General features: G+C 47.8%; 1 protein-coding gene across 10 annotated transcripts in view; it reads right to left on the bottom strand.

Annotated features, from left to right (window-relative positions):
* Positions 1 to 19,585, bottom strand: part of PLXNA4 (plexin A4) — a 418,723-nt gene that overhangs the window by 83,690 nt on the left and 315,448 nt on the right. For 3 of the 10 annotated variants that reach the window (XM_035566562.2, XM_035566559.1, XM_035566560.1), the window contains exons 9-10: positions 19,025 to 19,139; positions 3,617 to 3,817 (exon numbers count right to left, since the gene is read on the bottom strand). In XM_035566562.2, the coding sequence (XP_035422455.1) occupies positions 3,617 to 3,817; positions 19,025 to 19,139 (316 nt within the window). The other 7 variants (XM_035566564.2, XM_035566563.1, XM_050712612.1 and 4 more) reach the window with 6 other exon arrangements.

Below are 19,585 nucleotides of genomic sequence, written 5' to 3'. Positions count from 1 at the left end.
TTTAATAATTTAACAATAATTGAGAGGCATATGTATGACTCAGCCCTGGGCTCATCTGCCTTTGGCCTTCTGTAAGTGTGTTTTTCCATCATGTTTGGGAATAGTTGCTCTTTTTTTTTTTTTTCCAGCCCTGTTTTTGTTTTTGTTTTCTCACTCCCTCTCTGCGAGCCACGCCACAGAGTCAAGTGCTTCTGAGGTCTCTTGCTCAAGTGCAATAACATGACAAATGCAATGTGTCTGCTTTTCCTATTCCACTCTCACCCAGCGCTTTGAGCTGTCCCACCCTGGGTCTCGCAGCACATGGACTTGCGAAGGGCTTCAAGGCAAATTACCAGCAGGGATTTCACTGCTGGAAATCAGCGTGTGCTGCCTGCATGTGCCAAGACCAGGCACCGGGGACAGGCTGACATAGAGCAAATGTGTGCTTAGGTCTTTGAAGCTGGTGATGGCAGTGATCGTGGCACGGTCAAGCAGGTCATCGCTCACCCATTTTCCTCTTCTTTATGCTGAAGATTGCTGACTGTGTTGGGCTGATTGCAAGTGCTGGGTCTCCCAATGCTTCCCACTGGGGATATTGCTCCGTGCCCTAATAGATCCGTTCCAGCTGTTTCGGCTGAGGTTTTTATTTACTTATTTATATGCCTCCTTAGCTCTCCTCCTTTTCATTTCCTCCCATCACTCTGTGTCCAGACTGTCGGCGGAGCTATCGTAAGTGCAATAAGGAATGGCAGGCAGGGTCTTTCTGAGTGATAATTGTGTGCCTTGGGTGGTGTGATAGAGGACAAAGCCCAGAGCTGAGAGGCTCAAACCACTTAACAAGAACAATAATTGTCCCGAAGCATGCTGCCTGCAGTGACTTATTGCTGTTATCAAATGAAATATCTCCAGGAAAGACAAGGAGAGAGACGGAGCCGGCTATTGACTGGACCAAGCACCTAGGCACCATCAGTGCTGAATATGACATCACTGACAGGCCATCAGATAGGCTGGCCCCACCTGGGTGTCCTTAAAACATCTCTTAATTGAACTTGGAGCCACTTAGAAAAGTGCCTGCTTAAGACGGATGGACCTGGTCTTCATCTCGGCTCCCCTGGTGTAGATCCTGAGGGACCAGGCAGCCAGGAGCAAGAGTTAAGGCTTTTTTTTTTTTTTTTCCTGCTCCCATCCTGTGTAAAAGCAGGAAAACTCCTGCATTTTGCAGAAGGTGTTCTGCAGGAGCTGAATTTGAGCTCCTTGGTGCCCCCTGTACGATGGGAGGGGACAGAACTTGAGGCTTACGTCGGAAAACAAGCCAAGAATGATTGCTTAGTCTAGCATGCATCGCCAACAGAAAGATCTACTGGCAGGATAGCAACCCTTCAGGGACGCACCATCACAACACATCCTCCCACCCTCCTTTGGACCTTCTCCAAGCCTGCAATGCAGGTGCTACGCTCAGCGCCTCATCCTCATCACTCTGCTGAATAAAAAGCTCTGCTGAAGGGGGCTGATTCAATTTGCAAACAAGCTCATACAGCTGTTCCTAAAGCCAGGTGACCCTCGGAGCAGAGGCTCATTGTATCACGGTGGCTCCAGACGGAATGCTAATTTTGGCAGGAAAGGAAATAATCATGATGGAGACATACCTACAGCACTCCTTTCCCATTGTCTGTGTCCTCTGCCACCTGCTCAGAGCCTGGGCATCTCTGTTCCTTTTTTTTTTTTTTTTTTTTTGTATCTGTGTGAATGTTTCTTTCTTTTGTCTGGCTCTCCCTTGCACATCTCTTTCTCTTAGTGTCTGGTAAATTCAGAGCAACAATGAAATAACATTTCTCACAGGGGAAAAAAATAGCCTCAAATCAGAGAGCCAAAGTGCCTTTAAAAGAAGAGAGAAGAAAAGAGAAGGGAAGAAAAGAGAGGGGAAAAAAAAGAGAAAAGAAGAAAAGAAGAGGAAGAAGTAGGATGCGGAGGATGCAGAAGAGCAAAGAGTAGAGTTCATTCCAAAATAAACCTCTCCCCATGGAGTAGCCAGAAGCCCACCTGAGCCACCACCAAACGTGGGGCAGGCGTGCTACAGACCCTGCACACCACCAAGGTCGTGGAGTGCCCTGGCACCAGCCTGAGACTCAGCCCTACCACAGTGAACAGCTCGGGAGCAGCCTGCAGTGTCGTGGCATCAAATCAAATGTTAAAGTCAAGTGTTGTCACAGCGCTCAGGCATCCCACGAGCAATACACCTGGGGATTCATTGGAGCCCAGTTCATTGGTCGTAGGTACTACAGCTTCTTGAAGCATGCAGGTAACATGAGAACAGTCACCATTACCTCTTAAAATCAGGCTCAGCTATTGAATAACACAAACCAGGAGGCTAAGAGAGACTCTCCAGGGCTGGTGAGGCAGTCAGTACCCCATTCAGCCCAACTGTGCTTAAAATTACCCTGAGATGCCTCATGCTGGTGCTTGTTTCTGCCAGATAATTTGTGACTCTGAAGGGTGGCTGTGCTCCTCTCTGCTAAGATGCTTTGGATAGATGTGTAGACTCTGCTCAGGTGCATATAATATTCCTCTAGCCCCAGGCTTTCACTTTGTAAAAGAAATTTGTTTTTAAGATGGTGTAATGCTTTCTTAATTTCTCAGCCCCTTCGTTTCTGTGAAATCTCAAATCCAGATGCTCACAGGCCACTAACCAGTAACGAAAATCAGGGGGAGGGAGGGGAGAAAAAAGAATAAACATGACTGTCATTGGGAAAGTTTTGTGTGTTTTTTCTTTTTTTTCCGACAGATCATGAAACGTGTGAACTGCCTGTAATCTCCAACACGCTGCTTAATGCAGCAGAATATGTTGTGATGGGTTTTAACAAGCCCTGCCCGGCATGGAGTGGCAGAGCTGCAGTGAAGTGGCTAAAGCCTGTAATTAGCTCTTTGACTAATAAATCATCTCATAACAGCAATGCAAATGACTCAAATGCATGTCCGGGAGAAACATTTTGCACGGAGAAGCCTCCAGAGGAGCCGTGCGAGGAGACCACCACCACGTATCTGCACGGCTCCTGCCCCAAAGCCTCACAGGGGCTCCCTGGGATTGGGGTTACTGGTCCTGCAGGTGGGGAAACAGGGGTGTGAGGGGGGCAGAGGGATGAAGCAGAGCCTGGAGAAGGCTTGTCTCAAACCTTTAGCATCTCACCCTTCCTGGGACCCATCTGTCAGGTTGTTTATATGTTGTTTGTGTCCCTTCGCTAATTCCCCCACATAATAAATTTAATTCTCAGTGCTGATGGGAACATAAGTCCCTTTGGAAACCATTTTGGATGCAAACAAGGACGTGGCACTGTGAGGATATGGACATTTTAACCAGAAAATAATGTCTGTGGGTCATGGCTAAGGTGCTCCAGCTTGGCCAAATGCTGGGATCTGAGGCTGGAGCACTGCTCTTTGGTAACACAAGCCAGACCTAAAGAGCAAAAGGGGCAGTTTGCAAGCTACCAACCCTGGCTGTAGCTGAAATCAGGTATACAATAAAGTAAAAAGGGCTGCAGCACAGCTCTAGATCCCATCAGGACAGTGCTGTAGGCACTCATGGTCCTCCCTGGTCCCTGCAGCCCTCCCAGGGGTACTGAGGGCAGCGGGGTTTGCTCACCGACGTGTTCTGGCACTGCACGCTGGAGCTGTTGAACCTCAAGGCGGGCACCCGCTGCTCATTGCCCTGGATGTTCAGGATGCATTCGTAGCCTCGCTGACCAGACTGCGGCTGGGGCAGGTTTTTGGCCTTCAGGGTGATGGGCTTGATCACCTCCACCGGCACGAGGATCTTCTCCGCCTGCAGCAGCTGGGGACAGTCCTGGGGAGAGACGAGGCAACACAACAAGTCAGCCCACGGGTTTTCCAGCCCTCTGATGCTTCTCAACCTTCTCATTTCACGCTCTGCAAAGCCTTTGTGTCTCCCTGGGACACTGCCTGTTACAAGGGGATTCACGGGGCATTGCTGAGGAGGCTCAGATAAATAGGTGAGTAAGGATAACTTTTACAGGCCATCCTTTCCCCACCTCCTTTTTTGCACTGCATGCAGTCCCTTGACCTTCAGGACTCAAAGAGGTCCTTTGGTGCCTCTTACTACCTGCTCCATTAATCAGGTAGTGGGAAAGCAATTGGGTCCCCTCCAGGGTCTGAGCCTGGTCATGACGCCATGACCCAAGAAGTGAATAAAGCAAAATCCGAGCATAATTCCTTGCCTCCCCAACAACCGATGCACCATTGTGCAAACAGCACAGCCCCAGCCAGCTCCAGCAAGACATATTGTAAGCCACAGAGTACAGGCTGCTAAAAAGAGAGTTTGGTTTGGCTTAGAAAGGGACAGAACATTTATTATAGATGGATTCAGATCTCAAGAAACAACTTTTGCATACTGTGTGGAGATCTCCAGGAAGGGCTTGCAAACATTTTTGAAAAATGCTGAGTGGATGTTGCTAATCCAGCCAGGTAGAGGTGCAGGCACCCAAATGTGCAATGCAGAAGGCTCTGTTCAAAGTCAGGTGAATTTGCACAGCTTTAGTTAGAGCAGCAGAGCACTGCTTCTTCATGGTGCAATTAGACAACTGCAAGCTGTGAAATCTATGTATGCTAGGAAGTTATCAACAATTTAGGAAATTACTACCATGTTTGCCTTGCTAATCCAAGGCAGCTTGATATAAAATACACAACCACTACACCAGGTTACAAACATAAGTATGCCATGTGCACCAACCATGCCGTTGTGGTCACCTGTGAGAGCCTGACTGTCCTTTTTTAAAGTCTTTCCAACTCCTAGATGTCAAGAGAAGGCCTGTCCACTGTTTTTCTTCTCTGCACTGTTTGGCACACTGCTTTCCCTCTACAAAGCACGACTGGATCATGATGGCACAGCCACCTTATCCAGAGCAGAGAGCAACACCATTTCAGCCTGTCCTGACAATGTTACAGCAATTCCTTGAAGGGAATCCCTGGCCAGGTCCAACTGGTACAAACAGAGACAGGGAAATAACCTAAAGAGGTGAGAGCTTTACCTGAAGTTGTGGGTGAGGGACAAGAGAAGGAAAACAATAGACCCAGGGCTGGAGAAAAAGGAAAGTGGAATTTATGGCTTATGAGAGCCTGGGAACTTGTTACAGCAGATGGTGCAAACATCTCACCGAAGCAAATAGCTTAGGAAAATAAAGAAATGGATTAGACGTGTAACATATGCAGTTACACCAGCCAGGGACAGAATTACAAGAGCCATCAGTCATCACACTGCAGGTGTCAGCCAGCCCATGGCACAGGGCAGGAGGAAAATCCAGCATCCACCCAACGTGCAGCTGCAGTGAAGTCCTGAAGCCTTCCTTGGTGTCTGTCTGTCTGTGCTGGGGGGATGCCAGACGAAAGAGCCCTCTGCGGCAACCTGATTTCTCATCTGTGCTTATAGGGTGGTGATAAAGGTGTAAGAAACTGAGAAGTGCTGATGGAGTTCAATTAGACTGGCCCAGGTTAACACCAGAACCAAGACAGCCAAGCACACAGTCACTGGAGCTGGATGGAGGTGAACTACCCTGGGTCTGGTTATCTGATGATGTTAATGTGACACAAGGTGTTCTTTAATATGTGCTACCACGGCCTGAGTTTAAATAGGCTATCACATTAACCTGGCTGTACAGGGTATGGATCAGAGGTGGCATGCCCATGCAGTACTGCATTGCAGTGATGAGCTCTTCCACTGCTATGCTCTGTTTTTCCTGGGGTCTGGTGCTGTACAGCACTTCAGCAACCAGACACACCTGAGGAGGCCCCAAGAAGTCAAGTGTATGAGTAGTGGAAGTTGCCTTATGCTCCATTATGCTGAACACAGAGCCAGTGGGGAAAGAGGCTTGAGGGTGTTGGACCCCCAGGAGTCCTCGAAGAGCTACACCTTGTCCCAACCCTCCCTGCTCTTGCTGTTGTCCCGTCCCATGACGTGACATCCCCAGGGGAATACTAATGCTGAAATGCAATAGCTGAACTGTTGCAGAAGTGTTTGTCTTAACAGGAGGGCAAGGCTTGATGGTGCAAAAAGTCTTCCCCCCTTTCTGTTCAATGCTTTTGCCCTATCAAGGCACACTGGCGTTAGGGTTAGCTGTAGGGTTAAGTAGCTACTCAGCATGGAGAAGTGAGGGATAATCTAACCCCATGTGATTTAGCCCTATAAAACCTAGGAAGGAGGGGAAACACTGCCCCAATGGTCTAGGCTATATTAAAATGAGTGAGAGAGTCCAGCTGTGATCACTCCAGAAGATGCCATACATAAATACCTTTTGGGACTGTGTAGCTTCAACACCCCCCAGATTTTTTCCCCTGCAGAGGCTTACCTACTTCACATGTCCTGGGGCCTCAAAATCAGCTCCCTCCCTCTCTTCTGGCATAATAACAGACCTTGGCATCATCACCTTTATTATTTTCTTCCCCCGGATGAGGAAGAGATGCGCTGGCAGCGCACATCGGCGGGACAGAGGGGTGGCAAAGCCCTATCTGCCGCCGAGCAGCCTTTTCCCAAGAGTGGGCATTTTGCTTGATGTCTGTCAAACAGCAAAGCTTCTGAAGGGGGCTGGAGGATGGGGGTTGAAGATAGCCAACGACGTTACCTGCAGGCCAATCCCGGCTCTGCAGGCTGGTCTTGCCCAGCTTTATCCCGTCCCTCCCCCACACTGGTGCTGTAACCTCTTCGATAACACTTGTTTCAAGTTCATTAACAAGCCGCGATTGTGGCAGCCCCAAAACAGGATTCGTTTGCATATAAAAAGCTTTGCAGGTCTGTGAGGAAGTTCATTATAGATAATTGAAGAGGCAAGCGCCATAAAGAGGAAATCCTCCCAATGTGGCTTTATCTGATTGACCTAATGTTCTTTCTAATTGAAACGGGGAGGCGGGGAGGTGGGGGAAGGCAATTTCCTTGGGTGATGTGCTACAGAAAACCGAAGAACTTGTGCTAGGCTCTGGGTTCAAATTCAAGCACAGTACTCATTTTGTAGCCTGTGTCAATCCCGATCCAGTTTTCGGTGCCTGCTCAGGATTATATTTTGTGAGAATATTTGAGAGCACAAAACCTGCTCAGAGCAGATTCCACAGCAGGACCCAAGCAGAAGGGTCCTTAAAAATTCTGGATAGCTTCTCTTTACCCTTCCTCTGTAACATGCATCATCTAGGCTAGAAGAGCACTTTTGGCACGATGTAGGGCAAGCCAAAACACTGCCAACAACTGGACCAAGGAAGAGCACAATCCCATCCCTTTTGTCTTTGGGATATAATAAATCAAGCCTTACCCTTGACTGTAAGGGGAGCTGGTTCAGATTCCTTAGGAGCTAAAATCCAGTTTTATCTGTACCAGAGAAACTTATTTAAAAGCAGACTCTGGTCGATCCATTTTGTGTACATGTTTTCATTATATTCCTTAAATGCTTCCAAATGAGTCAGCCCCTTTAAAATAATATCTTCCACCCTTGCCAATTACTCGTATCAGCAGCAATGCACACCTCAAATCACCAAATTTTGCCAGCTTTCAAGTCAGAGAGCTTTTGTAGCAAAAACACCACACGAAATGGGCTGCCCTCATTGGGTCGATGGTAGTTTAATTTTCCTTATTTATAACTCCTCGTAGAGTGCCTGCAAATGTGTTTTGCTGCAGTCTGCAGAAATAATGAAGTCTCAGTAATACGAGAGCCCCCTTCTCTCCTCTTCTCTCATATATGTGTTATGGCTCTCATCACTGCCCCGAGTCCCCAGTGAGTGCCATCCTGAGGAGTCTGCTAAAAGGGGGGATGAAACCTCTCCGAGGCTACGTGGTCTTAGCCCCAAGCTAATTGCTTTGCTCCCTTTATGGTGCTCCATACATATAGAGTTATGATTTCTTGGGGATTTCATCATGCTGTTTTCCAGGCCAAGCTGGAGACTGACCAGAATCACAGAATCACAGAATCGTCTAGGTTGGAAGAGACCTCCAAGATCACCTAGTCCAACCTCTGACCTAACACTAACAAGTCCTCCACTAAACCATATCACTAAGTTCAACATCTAAACGTCTCTTAAAGACCTCCAGGGATGGTGACTCAACCACTTCCCTGGGCAGCCCATTCCAATGCCTAACAACCCTTTCGGTAAAGAAGTTCTTCCTAACATCCAAACTAAACCTCCCCTGGCGCAACTTTAGCCCATTCCCCCTCGTCCTGTCACCAGGCACATGGGAGAATAGACCAACCCCTACCTCGCTACAGCCTCCTTTAAGATACCTATAGAGAGTGATAAGGTCGCCCCTGAGCCTCCTGTTCTCCAGGCTGAAAAATCCCAGCTCCCTCAGCCGCTCCTCGTAAGCCTGAGTAAGCCAGAAAGCCTGAGTTATATTCCTCTCCCAGGTACAAAGGGTGTAGGGGTCTTTCATAGTCTGGTGATATTGCACGGGGTTTCTCCTAACCTTATTCTGTGCAGTTCCACACTGTCATTATTTATGGCCAGGACCACGAGCCCAAGTCTCACCAAAGCATTTTCCATTTTCCAAAGGAAAATGGGTTTGATTCACTTTGAATGGCAGGCATCCTACATGGAAATAGGTAAATCAGCTCTGAGTTTTAAACACAATGATGCATCCACCTACTAGCAGTCTAATACTGGGGTCCCAGTTCATTTGTCCTTCCCTGTGCACCCCTTGTCACCCAGAGCATTCACGCGAGGGAAGCTTTCATACTTTTCCTTTGTGCTGTTCCCTCAGGATCCCTGGCAGCACTGACAGGATCTCCACCTTATGGTGAGGAAAACTGGAGCTGATCTATTTCTGCCTGCTTTGTAGGTGTATTTGGCGAGAAAACCAACTCCTGGCAGTCGGTTTTCATCCTTCTTTTCCCAGAAGAGTATTCTTTCCATTCAGAACCAGACACAGACACCAACACCAATTCCTTCACTGTTAATTTCAATGCATCTAGCTCCCCTTTCCTCCTGCCATCACAGAATCCCAGACTGGTTTGGGTTGGAAGGGACCTCAAAGCCCATCTCATTCCAACCCCCGCCATGGCAGGGACACCTCCCACCAGCCCAGGTTGCCCCCAGCCCCATCCAGCCTGGCCTCGGGCACTGCCAGGGATGGGGCAGCCACAACTTCTTCTTTTTCTTTTTCTTTTTTGTAGTTTTTTTGTTTTTAAAAAATTCCTTTATATATCCTTTGTTCAATGGCCATCTCTGCACTTGTCTAAGCCATCTTGCCCAGAAGGAACATGAGCACAAACTACATCTAAGTGCGGACTGTTTCTTCCACACTTAAGCCCTTCTGGATCTCACAAGAAATGATACTCAGATTGTTATTTACTCATATATTATGTAAATAAAATACTTTTTTTTTTTTTGTCCATCTGCTCTGCTAAGCTGCAGTGAACCGTGGCTTTCTCACCCTCCCACTCTGTACTGTAACCATGCCAAGAAGGTAAGATTTGAGAGACAGGAATTGGTTCTTCACAAAGATATCTAGACCACAGCCTCTGGGTGTCCTGTTTTTTAGATTAGATTAAAAAAACATTTTAAGAAAGAAAACAAAAACCACTGCCAACAACAACATAACAACAGGGAAAGAGAAAGAAAAGTAAGGGAAAGGAGGAGTAAATAATGAAAACAAGCAAACAAAAAAAGACATTTATTTATTTTTTATCATTGACTTTAGAGGAATCAGATTTCCCCTGGATAAAAAGCAGGAAAACAGTAAGATGAGAGGCAGCAGGGACTGCCTGGAACATGTTGCCTGAACTTCTCTCTCGCACCCTGAGTTGGGGCTGGGACAGCACCCGAGCAGCATCGGTCCCTTGTTTAGCATTTCCAAAGCACTGCCACGGGGAGCTTCGGGCTCCGTGGGTGACAAACTGGGTCCTTTGTGAATCACTTTTAAACTCTTGCAAAACCTCTCAGGCCTAGGATAGTTTGGAGAACAAAGCAGCCACGAGCCCGGTGTTCCCTGGCGTGGGAGGCAAAGGGGTGAGTTACAGTCCACGTTGTGTTTACATTATTACACCACTAATTCTTAGCATCGTAAAATTATATTTAAAATTTACACAAACAGTGCTGGGGAACATTATTAGGTTATAAAGTGGATTCAGGTCAATGCTTTGCAGGCTGGCTTCCAAGCTTCATAAATTTCTGGATATACTTCCCCCAAATTTACATCAGCACCAGCAGCAATCAAACCGGCTACAAAAAGCTCACCCGGTCAAAGAATTTTTTAATGCACCATATATTTTATCTTCACTTCCGAAGTTTACAATGCTGTTAGCTTGATTGATGGCATACTTACTTATTGGCACAGCAAAAGTAATAATACACGGAGAAAATGCTCAGAACTTTAAAGGCAGCTGATGAGGAGAAAGCAACAGGATTTATGGGAAGTGTAAACATCTGCAGAGACAACAAAGGAGTAATTGAGTCCTTGCATTGCTGTCACTTCTGGTGGTTACTTTCTAGTTTAGAGCCTTCCATGCACTCAAGATCAAAAAAACAGCTTTCTTTTGACAGATATTGCAAGAGATTCTGGGAAAAGGTGGCTGGCCTGGGGGCCGGAGCTCGGTCTGTGGAGGAGATATGGTCCTGTTTAAGCTCTGCCCTCTCTGGTACTATGTAGCTTGATGGTGGCTCGCACAGATTAGTGTACAGACATCATTGCTGGAGCACAGGACATGATCAGATCACCAGCAGATCATTAGCCCAGCTGCCACGGCCTCCTAGGTCCCTGGCTTCGGCAATGTGAAGGTCAGTGAGCGATGACTGATGCTGGTCAACAAAGGGTGTGCACTCGAAAAAAAGAAGATAAATGAAGATGTCTAACCTCCTCATGGGGCTCACAGCTCAGTCCCTTGATGGGGAGCAAAGTGGCACCCCGAGGCCATGCAGGCAGTGCTGGGAAGTGACATGGGTCTGCCAAGAGCTGGATCCTGACCTAGGACAAGTCTGCCTCAGAAACCAGTCCACAGATCTCTGCTGATCAATGTTAATGATTTTACCCTCCTTTAATTCTTTATTAATAGAGCCCTTCTCAGCCGTTCCATTATTTCACTGTGATCAAGGTCAGGCTGCCATAATTAGCCAAGCTCTGCATTTATCCTTTTTAAATTGAGACACAACATTAGCTTTTCTTCAGCCCTTTGCCACTTTGACACATGCTCAGAAGGAAAAGTAATGATCCAGAGAGCAGGAGCCTTCTGGTCACTGGATGGAGGGAGTGGACTGGCGAAAAAAAAACTGTAGATGATTGTGGTGTCATTGGGTACATCTGCTCAAAGGAGAGATGTGGAAGCAATCTCTTTTCTGGTGTTTCCTGAGTGAAAATTGTCTGGTTTTGAAATCGTAAGAAATATGAGTGTGTACATTAAAGAAGGTGATGTGCGTAAGGGAGACAAGGTAACTTTGTGGGACAAAGTCTTGAATTTGTTAAATAAAACCCTGGTTAGGTAAGCCAGTCCTCTCAAGATACCACACATGGTAAAACTGGATCGTGCAAAGCCATGGGAAGCATGGGGCAGAGAACAGCTGAGCACAATCAGCTTCTGACAAACTAATGAGTTTCTTCTTTAATTTTCTATGACTCTGCATCCTTCTGCCTAGCCTGACTTCTTCTGTCCTTCTGCAAGGACTTAAATCTGAGGTTCTTGAGACCTTTCATGCATAATAAAGCATTGCACGTCCATACACTGCACTGCAATCCCAATGAGTCTGCACAGTTTCAGCATTGCAATAACCTCTTACTGCTCACCTAATGGGTACCAATGACAACGACATGTAATTCTCCTCCAACAAAGCTATGTTTTCTATACATTTGTGCCCACAAATGGGTTTTCCAACCTTAAGGAATATTCTCCAACCAAGGCTTCTTCAGAAGGAATGGGGAGGCCACAGCTTTGAGGCCAAGCTGTAGTGTTTTCTTCGTAAGAGAGGACTGAAAGTCTCAAAGTTTGTAGGAACTTAGTACCTTTGGGAGCCTCACTCTTTGGCCCAACAAAGCTGGAAATGTCCATTGAGTTCAGAAGTCAACAGAAGGCTGAGCAACAGATGGGTCGGACGTGCACACGCAGACCACGTTGACGCAATCCTGTGTCCTTCGGAAACCAGGACAGAAGCCCAGGGAATCATAACAGCCTGGCTGCACACTGGGAAGGTTAGGACAATGATATCATGGCTCTTATCACCCTCCTCCTCACTGAGGTCTCTGACAGCATGAGATAACACCCAAGCCAAAGCAAATGGACTCGTGCGCAAAGACACGGCAGGGGAAGGAGGATCTGGGCTCAGGCTCCTGGAGATGCCCCAAGCAGGGCAGGAGACACAGTCCAGCACCGCTGCTTATCTGTGGCTTCAACATCCTGAGAATGTTTCTCCTTGGCCAGGTCCCAAAAGCTCCAAGTCCCAAAACAGTGAACGCAATTGATGCTACAATGGAGAAAAGCAAAAACTTCCTGCTTGAGGGCCAGGCCACCACTCCACGCTAAGACCAAACGGGGAATTGTCTTTCCTCTTTGGTAACAACTTTTCCCTCAAATTTCAGGGTGTTGCACAGTTCCTAGCAGTCCTAACAGATGTTCAGATAGCCAGAAAGCCCTGTAGCCACTTGAGGCATCGCAATGTCATTGGACTGAGTCAGGCTATCAAAACAACATAAGCTCTTCCTGATGTTATTTCAAGGGTGCTGTGTTGGCGGGGACAGATGAATATTACCCTGTTGCATTCTGAGATCACTCTGTCCTGTGGGGTAAATAATCTTACATTACAAAGATGAACGGTCCAGCTGGTATGTATAGCATTTAGCAGGGACACGGTATTGAGTATCAGATGCTTCTTACGTCTCCATTCAAAATAATCTCCCTGAAGAAGCTAAAGCCTATGACCCAAGGAAAAAATGTGTGTATTAAGGGAAGATGAATTGCTCATAACGAGGCCTTTTTCCATCAGCTATCAGTTCCTGTTGTGGTCTGATTCCTGGTCTCAGCATGGACATGATGGAGCTGCCCTGCCCCAGGACAGATTTCCTGCAGATCCATCTCCATAATAACCAGAAAACCTGCTAAAAGTGATTGCAACTGAACAAGTTACTAGCCTTTTCCCCTGCCAGCTGGAAGACTGTGGGGCAGAAAGCCTCAAGAGATGACAAAATGTACCCCAAAATAACAGAACAAGCCTTGTCACACACAGGCCTTCCATATTCTTCACCTCGGTTTAAGTCAGGGCAAGTGCTGGCTTACCACAAAAGCAAATTGCTTAATTTGTTTGCAAAGGCTCAGAGACTTCTCGTGAACAGCCTCAGTGAGATCCCAGCTCCAGGTACTAAACACTGCACAAGCACCTGTGAGCAGAAAGTGCTTACCCAAACCACAAGAGGCTGTGAGAGACACAGAGGCACAGAAACATGAACATGTGCAAGCCAACGAGGAGGTGGGAATAAAATTTTCATCTGGTGAAATAAAACCTGTGGCCCCATACAATGCCTGACACTGTCTCTGAGCAGCTTCCTCTTGTATTCCCATGCTCTAACAGGTCTACATGAACAAGGGGAACACTTTCTGCCTGGTCTGCAGATTCTGTGTTTAATTTCTTCTTGTTATTGTCTGAATGACCACCTCTGAAGTGGAAGTATCCACAACACGATACATCTCCATTTGTGGGAAAGGGCTTAAATGATGGCCAAGGGCTGAAATTCCATAGCCTGAAACGCCAAACCACAAGGAGCCCTGAGCTACAGCTCAATCCAAACCATCAGCTACAACCCCCCTCCTGGACCCCCCTGCCATCCCCCGGACTGGACGCCAACAGGACAGGACACACGCTTGGAAACCCTCCTAAAAACTAAGCAGTTGATAAACACCAACACCCCCGCTGTTAAAATGGATGTGCCATGAAATGCCTGCAGCACTATGCCCCATCCTATCCGCATGGGGTGCAGACACTATGTAAGGGTCTGCATGCTCTCTGCTGCCTGCCCGGAGCTGCTCCTGGTCCCCACACCTCCCCTGCTGGTCCCCTGCCTGCTCACAGCACTTGGGTGCAGCAGGTTTTCTGCAGTTTCCATAGAAACTACACCTCACATCCTCCCCTTAATGATAGACAGGTGCCAGGATGAGTGAGGGGATGATCAACAAGCAGGGAAGGATTCTGTCCTCTGGTACTGGCCTTGCTGATGCTGTCATTAGCATCCCTAAGAAGTAAGAGAGACATTAATTTGATGTGTTTTTTTTTTTTTTTTCTCCTCCCTGCACTGACGCTTCCAGCAGCCACCTCTCTGGCCGGGTTAACGGGGGCTGGAAACAGAAGCAGGAGGGAAACTGAGCAGTTGCCACAGCAACGACTGAAGAAGCATCACCAGAAGGTTTGTCCACGCAAGGGAGCAAGGAGGTCACCAAGCTCATCAGGTGTCCCTGGGGATCCTCTGCCTTTCCCTGGTGAAGCCACCGGGGCGTTTCTGCAGAGGTGCATTTGGGGAGGAGCTGGGCACCATGCCTTCCCTGCAAAGAGCACAAAGCAGGACATTTGGGGTCCCTGGAGAACTGCTTGCTCGTCTGGAGCAAGCTGCCTGCCCAAAGCCTTCCCTGAGCCAAGCTGAGATGCACCAGCAGGGTGGCCAAGGGTGCTGAGTTTCCTACGAAGTCCGTGATAAGGAAACGCGGGCACTGTTGGTCTCAAGCTGAGCTGCCCTTATCCCTCCCTGCCTTCTTTTTCACCCCTTGCTTCTCCCCAAAATCACCCCCAGGAAAAACAAGCAGCGGGCCACGGATAAATCAGTGCATTTCGTTGCAGACCTTGCCAGCACGGCTCTCCATTCAGTAAGCGTTGGGCTCCTCGGCAGCTGCTTGCCAGCATGCAGCTCACACAGCTTTCTATCGCTTTTGACAAATTAATATTTGAAGCAGTCGTTGCTTTTATGTGGGTTTTACTGTCATTAGCACGTACAACTCGACATAAAACACTTTGGTGCGAGATCTTTTCTTCTCTTCTCTTTTTTCGGCGGCAGATGAAAATCCTTTTAATAAAAAGCTTGTTTGGGGGAGGAAGAAAAACACACGCACACAAATCGGCTGAGCAGGGAAAGATGAAAACCTCCTTCAAGGTAATTAAATGATTATGTATCTTTTAAACCCAGCAGATAACAGATTTGTTATCTGGGCTTGCTTTTCGCTTTTGCCTTTTTTTCCCTCTCTTTCCCCCCCACAAAGCTAAATTCCTTGCAAGGCCCAGAACAAGATAGCGTTCATCTTACAGAAGACAGCACAAAAGAAGCCTTAATCCTTTATCCCATCAGCTCAAGTAGGCTACCCCAGCTTACCCACCAGCCCAGCATGTACGAAACTATGAGAACTATGTCCCTGCATCAGGTGTGTTGGGTAACAGACAGCAGGAGAGATGGGTGAATATATCAGGAGAGAGTAGGCATCAGGAGAGATGAGATCCCATCATAACGGGACCCACAGATCAATTGATATATTCCTCCGTGCCCCAGTGTCCCCCCACTACTTGGCTGTTTTGTCCATTTACAGAAGAAAATGACTGAGCTCTTGCCCAGTGGTTGTGTCAAGGAAGGTTAATTTCACAGGGTATTAGGCTACAGCGCAAGGCTTTGCAGTGCAACATTAAACCTTTACCATGACTTTTGCAATAGTCAACAACAAATGTCAAAATCAGAAAAAAAAGGGATGTCCAAGAAACACATACAGACAAAGCCTGCTCCCCTCTATGCTGTAATTCTCTCAATTTTTTGCCACCTGCTCTCTTTAGGGAAATAAGACAAAACCGCAAACAAACAAAAAACAAAAATAAAAATCCACTTAGGTATTAAAATATCTTCTTTTCATCCTTCTCTCCCTTCCCGCCCTCAATAGCAATAATATCAGATCCCCTTTACAAAGCAAGAAGTCACTTGGTATATTTCAAGTGAGTGCACTTGGCTTTCAAAAACCTGCTGTAAAGGGAAATTATACGTCAAGGTGAAGTATTTCTGCCGCAAATCATCCAGAGACATCGTCAACCCTATTTGATTGAGTTCAGCACCATAATCATAAATACTCTTGCTTTATGGCCATGCTGGAGTTCTTAACCAGGAGCAAACACGGGCTTTCCCAAGGCTCCCAAACTAGTTGGTTCAGCCCCATTATGGGCTGAGCTGATTCACCAAGCACCTGACAAATGACAAATACCAAGTCCTGGCTCCTTGCTGACAGCGAGGGATGTGCCTCTTCTGCCTTATCCTCATCTCTGGGTTGGTTTTGCTGGGTGATGCTAGGACAACTGACCTGCCCCAGCCCAGATGGACAGATCATTGCTGTCCATCATGTGGTTCAAAAGCCACCCTGGACACTAGATCATGGGCTGTACAGAGAGAAACGGCATTTTCCCTTCTGAACAGCATGGTTGATGGCCAAGGCCTTTCTGTTCTCCGTCAGGGTCAGTCTCAAATTCATCCTGTGCTCTGCATTCACCAGCAACCCATACTTCAAGCAAAAATAAAAATCAGAAAAACACATTTTTTTTAAAAAAAGGACTTTCAGAGCAGATGAAGAAAACCTGGAAGAAGGACAAGCTGATCCCATGGGAATCCAGAAACCCGTGAAACTTGCTAAGGAAACGACAGAGCCAGAAGTATACAAGGGCACAAACCAACCCTCAAAGTGCTCCAGGCTGGTCCAGGGGTGATGGATATCAGCCCTGTTGGACCCTTTGCAGCCCTGGCCATCTGGAGAGTGGGAAGCCTCAACCCACATGGGGGCAAGATGCTGTACAGGCAAAGGGAGAAAAGAAACACCTGGAGGTGGGTGTACCAGCAAAGAGAGAGTGAAGACCACAGTGTGGAGGAGGGGGAGCAGGCTTCGCACGCCAGCAGTGATGATTACAGAGGGAGGGAGTTGCTGGCACCGGTCCATACAGCAAAGTAGCACTAATATTTGTTTGCTTGGCAGAGAGTTTCGTGGTGCAAGCAGACCATACGATCCTGGAAGCCGGCCATGCTAATCTGCTCAGCAGACTGATGGAAGGACTGCAAATGGGATGGTGCGACCATCCCACGCTGGTAGGACAGTTTCCCACCAGTACCTCCTCGAGACGTACAAAATTTAGGAGACGCCCATCCCCAGATGGTACCCAACACACCCTTCTTGCATCCTCGGGGAGTCGAAGTACTTGTGGAGGAAAGCAGCACTGCAGATGGAGATGAAAGGCCAGTAAAAATAGGCCCACTCAAGATGATGGTAGGTTTGGGACACTAGTGAAGACAGCATTGGGAAGGCTGGAAGTGGACCTCAGACTTGTTGACCTGACAAGTCATGTTGCTTAATCAGGAACCGGGTGGAGGTCTAAAAAGGCAACAAGGAGACAGGTTTGGCTTCAAGATATCAAATGGTTTCTATTGTTCAGGGAACCCACTCAATAAATAGGCTTGATACAGGATAAAAAAGGAAACAAGTAAAGGTGAAACCAGAAAACAGTGGAGATTTCAATGCAGGTAAGTCAGTGAGAAGGTGATTTCTCAAGAGAAAGAAGGTGATGCCTTTAGGAATCCCAATAAGAGGTCATAAAGCAGTGATGGAAAAGGAGTGCTCAAATGGGGTGGTATGGAGAAGACAGAGTCCACTGCCTCCCCCCCAGTGATGCAGATCAAGACATTGACGGGGATAAAGATCAGGTGTTGTGTGATCCCCAGTCCATTCCCTAAGGAACTGGGATGATGCAGAACTTCTCATGATTTCTGATGGATGCAAGTGTCAGAAGTACCAGGGATATGACAGGGACCAAGGGAGGAGGAGATACACTGAGATTTGTAGGTCCTCCACTGTGCAGGGGCTGGAGGAGAGAAGAGATGGGTACTGGGAAAGTGAGTCTCCAGTACCTGATGTGGCAGGTGTGCCAGCAGGACTGACCAAATTTTGCCAAGGCTTCATGCAAAGCCATAGGTGCTGTCTGGGACAGGCTTACCAGAAGGGCTGGACCCTGGGCTGCCTTGCTGCACCACTTCACCCCCAGCACAGGGTGTCAAACATCCTCTCTCCAAGTTCTCAGCAAGTTTTGCAGCAGAGTAACAGCAAATGCTGAATCCTGCTAGACAAAGAGCTGGGAACCTCCCTGCTCATGATTTTTATGGTTGCCCCAGTGCCTCTGCAGTTCAGGATGTCTGATCTGGGACATCTCGACCAGCACATATGTTAGGGGAGGATGGAGAGGGAACGGGGGATGCCATAGGGGTGTGAAACCACTACACACATGTTGCTTGGTCCCACAAACTTGCTTCAGACAAGGCCTGGGGTTCAGGCAGGGGAACGTTTTAAAGACACCAGACTCAGCAGGCATTGCTGGGAGCAGCGTGGATTTCAGCCTCCGAATGCAGCACACATCGGCGGAGATTTCAGCCGCCACCTCCGTGCCCGGTGGTTCAGCAGATATCAGATCTCTTAATGGGTACTGGTCCCTTGAGCCAGGCAAACAACGAGCCATCTCAGGTCATTTAGCAGACAGGCCGGGATGCTTTCAGACCGTTCCTGACCAGGAAGTAATTAAGTGGCTTCCTATTTGTATTCTCCGGAGCTCCACTTGTCTGCAAGTGCTCGTTAGTTACAATACCAGCCAGACAGTGTTTGCAGCACAGCAGCCAGCTCTGTATTAAGCCCCAAGGTCCAGTTCAGCTCTAGCTCAGTGACTGGCAATGAGGCATTCCCCAGCCCCAGCTGGAAGCAGTTTGATATACTGGTGATTAGGCACCAAACCCACAAAGCCACTGACATGCTCAAAGCACTACCGAAATCCACTGCCACTGTGGATGTAGCCCTAAATCCCCCCCAGATCTCAGCAGCTTGGAGTATTTGCTTAGAGGCAACCTCCTCTCCTTGTCTCCAGGTGGAGATGTATGTCCAGCATTTCCCATCCCTCCCAGTCCCTCAGTGCCAGGAACTTCCCATCGACTGCTTGTGGCTCCAGGGTGGGACCAGGGCTGGAGAAGGCTTCATGGACTATTGGTCTGACCTACATCAGCCTTGAGAAGCCTCCACACACAGCACATACTCCTACCTACCTCAGCCAGCTTGACTCGTCCCTCCTGGAAGGAGCAGGAGCTGGGGTCGTGAGTGCAGACGTGGCGGTACTTGCACCAGTGGCACCGGTAAGGGCTCTCCACGCAGGACAGACACCTGGAGAGGGAGACAAAGAGTGGTCACTTGGCCAACCCGGCCCCTTCGGCCAACAGGACAGACCATGAAAGTGTTTCCTGAAGGGAAAAATAGCCCAGCAAACATTGCTGTAACAATAGGAGCAGAAGACCATGGGCTTTGAACTGGCCTTGGCTTGCCATGGCCTGAGCTGGTTGTTGCTGTGACCAATGTGTCCTACACTAATTAGATGATTGAGACTGCTTTAATACCAATCTAACTAGACTAACAATAATTTTGTTGTGTTTTGGTTACCCTGTTACTACTTTTAGTTAGATTAACAAGTTCTTGGCTTCATGCACAAGGTGTGTTCCCCTTTTGACCACAACAAGATTCTGAGTGCAACATGCTCCAAGCATGCTCAAGAAGTTCAAGATCAGAAGAGGGGTCAATGTCAGATGGGAAACTGCTATGTTCTTGCTGCCGAA

Source organism: Cygnus atratus, chromosome 1 (assembly GCF_013377495.2).
Source record: "Cygnus atratus isolate AKBS03 ecotype Queensland, Australia chromosome 1, CAtr_DNAZoo_HiC_assembly, whole genome shotgun sequence".
NCBI lineage: Eukaryota > Metazoa > Chordata > Aves > Anseriformes > Anatidae > Cygnus > Cygnus atratus.
This window is presented reverse-complemented; position numbering and strand designations above follow the sequence as displayed.